The sequence below is a fragment of the Chelonoidis abingdonii genome, chromosome 1 (genome assembly GCF_003597395.2).
Source record: "Chelonoidis abingdonii isolate Lonesome George chromosome 1, CheloAbing_2.0, whole genome shotgun sequence".
Taxonomy (NCBI): Eukaryota; Metazoa; Chordata; order Testudines; family Testudinidae; genus Chelonoidis; species Chelonoidis abingdonii.
The window spans coordinates 361,310,856-361,321,821 of record NC_133769.1 but is presented as its reverse complement, the minus strand read 5'-3'; the positions used below and the strand labels follow the sequence as shown (position 1 = coordinate 361,321,821).

At 39.3% G+C, this 10,966-nt stretch overlaps 1 protein-coding gene across 4 annotated transcripts in view; it reads left to right on the top strand.

The window, feature by feature from the left end:
* The window catches only part of UVRAG (UV radiation resistance associated), a 160,870-nt gene that overhangs the window by 87,902 nt on the left and 62,002 nt on the right, over nt 1-10,966 (top strand). For all 4 annotated transcript variants that reach the window (XM_075061809.1, XM_075061811.1, XM_075061810.1 and 1 more), the window contains one exon: nt 9,541-9,619. In XM_075061809.1, coding sequence (XP_074917910.1) covers nt 9,541-9,619 — 79 coding nt within the window. The remainder of the gene's footprint in view (nt 1-9,540; nt 9,620-10,966) is intronic.

Here is a 10,966-nt window from a genome sequence, read left to right as displayed (position 1 = left end):
CCTCTCATAGCTGAGAGCCAGACAAAGACAAAGCCCCAAAATTTCCCTCCCCTGAGCTTTGAAAAAACCTGGTTTCCTGATTGGTCCTCTGGTCAGGTGTTTGGTTCCCTTTGTTAATCCTTTACAGGTAAAAGAAACATTAACCCTTAGCTATCTGTTTATGACCAACATACTTAAACTAGAATGAGCATATTTTAAAATTATTAGTATCAAACAATTGTTGTCTATTTCTTATAGAAGTACACATGTGAAACTTCTATTTTGCTGCTGTCTACAAGTATTCAACTAATACTTGTGAAATTTTAAATTATAAATGTAATCATAGCACTAAATCATCCTGTGTCAATGGATGCTTGGTTCTGCCTCAGCCCAGGGCACTGGATTACATGACCTTTTGAGCGGTTGTACTACTCTATACGTTTTCATTAATTTTTAAATTTTCTGTAAAGCCATTTTGTCAGCCTTGTTAGTGGAAGTACTCGGCAGTAATTCTGAAAGTAGTTGGAGTGCAAGTGCAGAAAATGACATAAATGGAGCTTGTTGGAAAAAAATTAATAAAGCCTTTTTCATTAGAATTTGCCTAGTCATCAAAGACAAAAGGTTATGTGAAGACAGGTTTTGATGAAATTCCACTGGACGGAAACTCCCCACACCTGCCAGGCTGGTTACCTGCAAGCTCACTCACCTGGATCCTCAGCATCTCTCTTCGTGGGCTGGTGGGAAGATGAGAGTCCTGGCTTCTTGGCAGCCTGAGCTCCCAGGGCCAGGGCTCCCAGTAGAGGTGGTCAGTGGATGGTAAATCCATCTTGTGGAGGATTCCTAAATGTTTGGATTTTGTTCCAAATTGGAATTCAGCCAGCATTCAAAATCCTCCAGAACAGAATTGCCATTCCGCACCCAGCTATAGGTATAGTATTCCTTCATAAAACAATGACCAGAACACATTTAAAAGAGAGGAAAAATCACAATCTTTCCCAGAAGTGGATATATGAAATCACACGTTTTAAATGAGAATTGCTGTGACCCACTTAAACTTAATTCTTAAATTATACCATAATCAAAGCAATCAGATTTTCAGGCTCAGAACAAATAAGCAAAGATTATAGCAATTTTAAACTACTCAGATTTTGGATTTAAACTACTCAACTCAGAGACCTGGCATTCTTGTGTATTTATAGATGCAGTCTGTCTTTAACAGGATTGGGCAGACTATTTCCCTTGCTCTGGGAGAATGTTAGGTTAGTTGGTTTAAGCCCAAAATTCGCCCTCGTTATAACTGAACATAATTTGAAAGGCATGTGTGAGGCACAGTTGCCATGTAGATTTTGCTTTAAAAAGAGTGACTCTAGATGCCTGCCTCTCCATTCAGTTATGCTGTTGATTCCACTGGAATCCAATGTAATTAAACCAATTTCATGTCTTTCAATAGAGTAGAGAATCAAGCCCAATATTTTTATTCTATGTAGCCTGCCATATAGTCAAATCTTTCTGAAAAGTTAAGTAATGGAGCAAAGCAGTTGGCTTACAACAGAACACAAGTCTAAATGGGTGGATTGGAGGGTGAGGTCAAAATCTACAGGACAGTTACAGATTTTGTAATTGTAAAAAGCATAAAGTGATGTGGGGTTCATTTTTTATTTTTGGTGGACTCACTTTTGAGAGATGCAGATAACTAGAGATGAGTGATTCCATGCATTATGTCAGTTAATTTAGCCTGTTCACTCAACAGCAAGTAGCTCACTATATTTTTATCTATTAACTTCTGTGAATTGTTGGTCTCATCTTGTTGATGAACATTCAGTACATGTTAGTTTTAAGTGGCCACGTAGGTAGAAAGATATTACTTTTCCTGCTGACTATCAGTGATAGGCTCAGCGCCTCTGACAGTCTGCTCACTTTCAAGGGCCAAAATTTTAGAATTGCATACCTAACGCTTCATGGCACCAAATAAATATTACTAGCTTCCCACGTTCACAAGCACTAAATTCACTACCCTGTTTCGAAGGCTGCAGTGCAGAGCACAGGAGTGTGAATTGCAGAGCACGCCAAAGAGTTGTGCTCTAACTGCTCTGTAGAGACACTGCTGGTGCAAACTAAAAGGTACTCAGTTCACATTAACATCGTCTTTGAAAGAGGATGTGAACTATGTATCTTTTTAATTTACACCATCAGTGTCCGCAGTTGGAGCGCAACTTTTTGGTGCACTTGGCAATTTACACCCCTTTAATCCAAACTGTGGTGCAGTGTAGATATGCCCAGAGACTAATGTAGAGTTTCCCATACTGCAGTTGCACAATAGTTAGTTAATTTGAGTCTGATACAGCCTGTCTTTGACAGTGGCCTATACTTAGTGTTTTAAAGGAAATAGGGAGGCAACCTTTATACCTAGGCATCTGTTCACTGCTATAGCAGGTAGGCAGATGTCTGCAGGAAATCTGTTTGTTACATTTTAACTTAACTAGCATAGCTATAGATATTAGAGTATCTGGAACTTTCCAGCCATTTGAAAATTCAGTCTCAGTATTTGACTTTTAGCAGTAGTGAATTCTACAGACTGATTATACATTCCCACAATCATCTTTTCTAAGTTAATTCATTTGAAACCCCATTCGGGTTTAATACAGACCTTCTTTAAATGTGCCACTTGTCAGTCTCTAATAAACTAGCTTTTAGAAATGATCAGAAATGTCACTATTTCACTTCAAGCTTGTCCAAAGACCTTCTTTGTTGGAGATGAAATTTTGAGATTTCAAGTTCCTTGCATAGGTTTTCTTCAGTGCAGTTTGGGACATGGGGAAAAGGACTGATTAGAAGAGAATAAAAAAATCCAAACCATATGTTTTAATGCCAAATTGGAAACAGATGAAGGCAGTTAAAAATCAAGCAATTGCTTAAACTTTTAAAACCAGAGTTTGTATTAAAGGCAGGTGGTTATATACAGTAAAAATCAGTCACCAGTATATTGGCACATTTGTGATCTTTTTGGATACAAAATGAGGAGTTCATAAATTCCAAAATCTAGCTATAAAGATGTTTGGACTTGAGAACTCATAAGAGCAACCTTAGTGTCTGAAATAAATTTATGGCGTATAGATCCTCTTAGGTTTACTTAACGGTTAACATCTGACTGACCAAACAGTCCTGTGGAGATTTACTGCAGGTTACTCAAATATTTAAGCTGCTGTGTGATGTTGAACAGGTACAGATTAGCCCAATAACAGATATGAGGCTGTAAAATAAATGAGGTTTCATTGACTGGTAAGTACTTTTTCTAGGTCAGCCCAAAGAGAGCTCAAAGATGAATCAGTTGGTAGCTATGATTGATTATGACACAGTTAATGAACACAATTAGACTAACGACGGTGGTCTCAGAACAGTGCTTAAAACAGAAATTAGTGTGGGCATGTCTCAACTTTTTTTTTACCAACTTGAGGTCTGAAAGCACATGACACCAATAAAACTACTGATTTCCTAGGACAGATGTTCCACGGATGAAGCACATCTGCTTCAGAAAATCTTACTCTTTTTATTTTGAATACTTGTTGCTATTGTACAAACTACTTAGCTGCTTCTTAATGAAAATATGCAATTAGACAATTGGCGTAAAAACTAGTTTGTTTCATGAACTCATGGAAAAATTTCAGCAATGATATTTAAATTCGATATGAATAAGTATTCTGCAATATATGCAGTAACTTGTTAGTATAGTGTGCAGCATTTGTGGACAGTTGGTTTTTAAGATTTATTTTGGGAAATCTTTGTGGGAGAGATTTTATGTTGCTACCAAAACCGTTGACTCCTACCTTACCTCAATGTAGGTATTTGCTTCTCCATTTTTCTTCTGTTACTTTATTAATAGAGCATGTTACTCTAAGTTCAACTTCATTGTCTTAAGATTGCAATACAAGACGCTAACTTTTGACCTATAAAACTCTGTGCTCTGATTCCTGGCTACCTCTGTCTGTCTGCATGTCCCCAGTTTTTCTGTGTACCAAGGGGACATTCAGTCCCTTGATTTAAATGTCAGAGGGCTGGTGACAAGCCACTTTGATGGAAGACCTTCTGCTTTGGAATTTTTCTCCCCTCGCTCATCCACTGTCGTGTCTGATCATTTTACATTGTGACACAAGACATTCTGCCAGGTGTCTTCTGGAGGGGCATAGGGTGATTACTTCCTTTGAAGAATTTATGCGAAGAGAAGTATGTTTTTAGATTTATACCAAAAAGAAAAAGGGCCCTAATCCAAAACTTAAGGCACCCTACCCATTTTACACACAAGTAAATTACTCTCAAAATACCAAGCCTTCTCCCTAGCTGCTCCCCCAAAACCCAACTTCTCTCACAGCAGCCACCTTAAATAGTTGTGCCTTATAGCCTGCCATGAAGGTCAATAGATTTGTGCTGAGTTTAGGCTGAGGGGAAGAAACTTGTTCCAGAGCTGGAGGGCCCTTCTCAAAGAGTACTGTGGAGCCTGAGAGGGATCCAGTTCAGATGCCTTTGATCTTGGTCTGGCACAGGGAAAGAGGCCGTATCCCAAATAGCAAAGTTTGAAGCCATTTAGGCCTTGTAGAGATCACAAGCACCATATACCAAATCTGGACACCAGTAGGTAGGTGGTGAAGAGTATAGAGCACTAGTGACTTGCTGCAACTCAGAAGCATCACTTAATAGGCAGGCTGCTATATTCCGACCTACTTTAAATGCTCATATTATCATGAACTGTAGTGCCATGTAGAGTACATTGTAGTAATCCATTCTTGAGGTGTAGTATCACAGTAGTAAGGTCTGCATCAGGAAGAAACGATTGTGATGGCCAGCTGCGGATGGTAAAAAGCATTTCTGGACACTGCTGCTTTCTGATCATCCAACAGCAGCTGGAAATCTAATATAGCCATCAAATCATGAAAGCTTTTTTAGCTTTTAAGGCACCCTCAGCTAGGGAAGGGTGCCTTAAGAACTCAACAGTAAATATTCAAATATCTATCTTGGCTTAGCTTGAATACTTCTGTTTCACTGATTACATCTTAACTGTTCAACTGGAGTTGAAGTGACCTTATCAAGCCTCATTTAGCTTTCCAAGTTGTGATTTTTACTGCATATATTGAATTTCTCTACCTTGTATTTTGTAGAAGGGCTTCTAAACCTATATTGATGATGTAAGATCTTGCCCTAAATTTTGAAAATGCCATTGCCAAATAAAAATATGGCTTAATATATAAAACTATCCCTTTAAACTGTTAGCATCTGACAAAGTTAGCATGCAGCTGCACACCTAACACCTACACTGCATTACCAGATGTATTCATTTGACAAATGCTTGCTAAAAGTGAAGACTAAGAAATGGCTTCCTAAGATTTCACTTAGCAGTGTAGCTGTGGACCTAAAAATTATCAAACCAATGAAAGTGGCAATTATGTTGCTTTGTGAAGATTGGAAAGCTTTTCAAATATTCTATGCATGCTGTTTAAACTTTAAAATTTGAAGCATTATGCTATCCATGTTGCAAGAGATCTTCACAGCATTAAAACATAACAAAATATTGTGGTGCTATTGCAAAATATAGTCAGGCACTTTTGCCAATTCTAACTTATGGGAGGGACAATCTTGTGGGTAAATAAGTCTTGGGTGTTAGATCTAGGTCATTCCCAGCTTAAGTGACCTTGCACAAATCACATGACCTCGGGCTCAGTTTTCCTATCTCTTTAAAAAATAAGAATTCTTACCTTTGACATGGTGTGATGGAACTTAACTCAGTGTGTGTCTACACTGCAGCTAGACACCTGTGGTTGGCCCATGTCAGCTGACTCAGGCCCGTGGGGCTTGGGCTATGGGGCTGTTTGATTTCAGTGTAGACTTCACGGCTCATGCTGTAGCCCAGGCTCTAGGACCCTGTGAGGTGGGAGAGTCCCAGAGCCCAGGCTCCAGCCCGAGCCCAGACGTGTACACTGCAATGAAATAGCCCCACAGCCTGAGCCCCATGAGCCCAAGTTAGCTGGCACGGGCGAGCCATGGGTTTTTCATTGCAGTGTAGACCTACCCTCAATGTTTAAATTGGAGACACTCAGTAGTATTCAGGTATAAAGTGATATTTGCTAATGTTGGTATCTGTCTCCAATCCCCCTGCTTCTTCTAGAGTAAAGGAGGGGAGAGGATTTCTTATCTCTTGGCTGTCTCAGTTTTCTGGCCACAATCTGTCTTACCAGTAAATTAAAATGAAGTATTGTTCCTGTTAAGTATGCATTCTGTCTGTTGTGTTTGGACTGCCATGCCAAGGATACTAATAGTCTCATTTTCAGGTTGTCTGACTCCTGTGGGAGTGAGAACTGAGATTATATAAACTTTTTATTTCAAGCTCAAAAACATTCTAGTTGCTAGACCTGATCATACAAAGTGGCTCTAGTTTGGTCTCTTGCCATGCTGTCATCTAAAATCAGGCCAAATAGTTTTAATTTGAACTCTGCTTTGATCCCCACAACTCTTAAAGCAGTTTATTTCCTGTGTGGAGAAATAATTGTTGATACTTAATAGTATTAAAAAGTGCATCTGTTCGTATATTAAATTTGAGTAACGCACTCTTAAAATATACAGTGTCTGTTTGCTCTTATTGTAATCAGCCCTACTTCTTGATTCTGAAGTCTGTGGAATACTTTCTAAAATTAAACATAAAATTATAGAAATGCAGGGCTGGAAGGGATCTCAAAAGGTCATCTAGTCATTTCCCCATGCTGAGGCAGGACCAAGTATACCTAGACCATCCCTGACTTGTTTTGTTTTTGTTTTTTGTCTAACCTGTCCTTAACCTGCAATGATGGGAATTCCACAACATCACTTGGAAGTCTATTCCAGAGCTTAACTACCTGTATAGTTAAAAAGTTTTTATCCCCCTAATAGCTAACCTAAATCTCCTTTGCTGCAGATTAAGTCCATTCCTTCTTGTCCTACTTCAGTTGACATGGAGGACAGTTGATCACTGTCCTCTTTATAACAGCCCTTATTGTAGTTTCAGAGTAGCAGCCGTGTTAGTCTGTATCATCAGCAAGAGAAAAAAAAACTTTTGAAGTGATAATTAAGATCACCCATAGAAAGTGTGAGGAGAACTTAACATAGGGAAATAGATTCAATTAGTGTAATGACCCAACCATTCCCAGTCTCTGTTTAAGCCTGAGTTGCAGAGGGGCATTGCTGGCACATGATGGCAATGTACATTGTCAAACCGGACAGTCTCTACGCAAAAGAATAAATGAACACACATCTGACATCAAGAATCATAACATTCAAAAACCAGTGGGAGAACACTTCAACCTCTCTAAACACTCAGTGACAGACTTGAAGGTGGCAAGTTTGCAACAAAAAAAAACTTCAAAAAACAGACTCCAAAGAGAGACTGCTGAACTCGAATTAATATGCAAATTAGATACAATTAACTCAGGCGTAAACAGAGACTGGGAATGGTTGGGTAATTACACTAATTGAATCTATTTCCCTATGTTAAGTTCTCCTCATACTTTCTATGGGTGATCTTAATTATCACTTCAAAAGTTTTTTTTTCTCCTGCTGATGGTAGCTCATCTCAATTGATTAGACTCTTCCTGTTGGTATGCATACTTCCACCTTTTCATGTTCTGTATGTATAAATATCTCCTGTCTCTGTGTTCCATTCTATGCATCCAAAGAAGTGAGCTTATTGTAGTTGAAGCCTGTTATCCCATCCCCTCCTGTCCAATCATCTCTTCTCAAGAGTAAACATGCGCAGTTTATCTTTTACTTATAGGTCACCTTTTCCTAAACTTTTTTAGGGCTGTTGATTGATCGCATTTAACTCACGCAATTAACTCAAAAAGAAAAAAAAAGAAAAAAAGTGATTAAAAAAATTAGTAATCTTAATGACTTTAAAGAATTCCTTAAAACAAATTGATTGTTCAGGAGAGAAACCTTTAAGAGCTTGATATTGTCTGTTTCCATCTACCTTTAATTGAGGTTTCCATTTCTAACAGAAAATTTATAGCTTTCATTTTCAGTGACTTAACGAAATAGTATCATGTAATGAAGCATGCTTTGTATTTTAACAGCAGTTTTATTGTCAAGAATGAATGAGTTTTATAATGTTAATTGTAATTGTAGCCTTTATAATCTAAATTCTGCTACAGTTGAGTAGTGTAACTGTAGGTATTGAAACGAACTCATTTTGATTTGTATCTTGCACTTAGTATATTGAGTGGTAGTTTTTTGCAGCATACATCTAAAATTTAAAGGCACTTTTATTTTCCTGTGCTGCAGACAAGTTGAATTTATAGATGTATTAAGCAAGATGAGCTAGATATACTAGTTACGGTGATTTTTTTATACTTCTCAACTTGAAGTGACCCATTAAGAGTTTGAAAGTATCATAAAATTTGGAGCTGATGTCTTAATATTTCATCTGCCTGTAATACTGACCTGTTAACATTTGGTTCTAATGGCTCTTTAAAATTCTTTTTAAATGTCACAAATAATAAGTAGTAAGCAGTAAAGAAGTCCTTTGAAGTCGGAACAAAATAGAGGTTGTGTAATCACAACTCTAGAATGTGTTGCAAATAGCTTACAAGATACTGAGTTTAAAGGCAAAAACTTGTACATGGTAGTATTGATAGATTCCAAAACTGACATGTTAACCACTATGGTGAGCTCAGCCTGTAAAAGTCCAACTGGCAAGATGCAATATGAGGAAGAGTCAAAATGAGAAACGAGTGCAGTAGTAAGATTAAAGTTGTGAAATTAACAGCTTCATCGTGAACATTGTTTAAATCTCTATTAAGAATTTGCATGTCTGATGTTAATACTGTACAGTAATAGTGAAGGTTAAACTTGAATAGACTTCAGTTACGTTGGGGCTAAAATGATGGTTCTTATAAAAGCAGCAGCTGAGAACCAAGAACTAGCCATGATGATTCCAATACAAAAGTATTCCTGTGCAATGTACTTTCCCATTATCTAAATCTCAGTATACATTTAGAGATAATACAAAATGTGCTTCCCTTATTACAAACTAATACATCTGTTAGTCTATAAGGTGCCACAGGACTCTTTGCTGCTTTTACAGATCAGGACTAACACAGCTACCCCTCTGATACTGTACAACAGAAATAACCCCTTGAAATATGGTCGTTGTGGACTCTGTATAGAGTCACTATTGTACTAGGTGTTCTAAACAAGACCTTGAGGGGAGAGCTTTGGAAGACATTTTCTCCCGGGGGGACTTGAAAAAGGAGACAATGGAAACATGGCAGCCCAAGTCAAGGAAGGGTTTCCAGATATAGAATATCTCATGGAAGAAAGTGCATGACATGTAAGTGGGAGTGATGAGTAGTTGATGTGCAAACTGCAGATTCATTGGGATTGGGAGTCTGCAGAAACAGAAGGCTATGGATTTACCTGCACTCAGAAGTGTTCTTGCTGGTATCTCAGCAAATGGTTTTGTTTAAATCAGACTAATTTTAAAGATAAAATATTGAATGTGTACTTCCTAATTCTGACTCTTTTCTTCTGACCCTTCCTCCTCAGGTTTCCACTGTATCCAAAGGGAGGAGAGAGACTTCAATTTGATTATGGAGTTTACCTTCTCAACAAAAATATAGCACAGGTTGGTAAATTTTGAGACTTGTTACAGAAAGACATGGTAAATTCCTAGAGATATTCTACCATGTGATGTCTGCACAGTGGCTGGTATTAAATGAGTGCATCTCACTTTTGTCAAGCAGGGCCGCTGAGAGCGGGGGGCAAGTGGGGGCAATTTGCCCCAGGCCCAGGGGCCTGCAGGGGCCCCCACAAGAGTTTTTTGGGGCCCCTGGAACAGGGTCCTTCAGTGCTCTGGGAGCCCCGGAAAACTCTCGTGGGGCCTGGGTCCCCGGAGCGTCTTCTGCTCCCTGTCTTCGCCGGTGAGGGTCCTTCCACTCTGTGGCAGAAGGACCCCCCCCCGCCGGCGAATTCCCGCTGAAGCGGGACCCACAGCCAAAGTGCAGCCGGGTCTTTGGCGGTAAGGGGTCCTTCCATTCCGGGACCCGCTGCCGAAGTGCCCCAAAGACCCACGACGGGAGCCCCCCACCGCTGAATTACCTCCGAAGGCCCGGCTCGGCGGTAATTTGGCGGCAGAGGGCTTCCGCCACGGGTCTTCGGGGCACTTCGGTGGCGGGTCCCGGAGCAGAAGGGCCCTCCCGCTGCCGACTTACCACCAAAGTGGGGTCCCCCTGCCGCAGAAGACCCCAGGCCCCCAGAATCCTCTGGGCAGCCCTGTTAAGTGTTTTTTGCATCTGACATGAGCTGCTGCAAGAGGCTCACCATCAGTCCGATGCAACCAGACATAATGAGCATCTATGGATTCTTGGGACTTGCACAGTTCAAAGGCACTTATATGATGCTGTATATGGCCCTTAAATTGTATGCCAAGCAAAAAACCCATTGATTTGATTATATTACACCTTTTTTGTATACTGATGATCGTGCAAAGCCCGAAAAAAGTTCACAAGTTCTTTTTTCAAATCATGCAGCCTTTAACTGAACACTGTACTCTTGATGTGGTCCTACAAAAGCTGTAAAAATGTTCACATTATTAGTCTGAGAAGAGACCATATGTGCGCCAGAAGATCTGTTTACTTTATTCCTATCCTTAACTTTATTTTTCACTCTTGATCTTTTCCCATATTACAACCCTAACCAGTCCCCCCCTCCCCCCCGGGTAGTGTTTTAGCCTAATCTATGTTACTATCTGTTGCTAATACCTATGCTGGTCTCTGCTAATTTAAACTTCTTGTTAAGAAGTCATGTCCTTGTACTGGAAAAGTGCTATGATTAGTTTGGTTTCTTATGCTTTGATTTTTTTTTTTTTGCTATGTAAATTTTATTTCATATATTTTGCTTCCTAAATAACCTGTATAAGTTTTGATATATGAAAGTACTATTGTCGTACCTGCAATGAAATGAAGACGTTTAT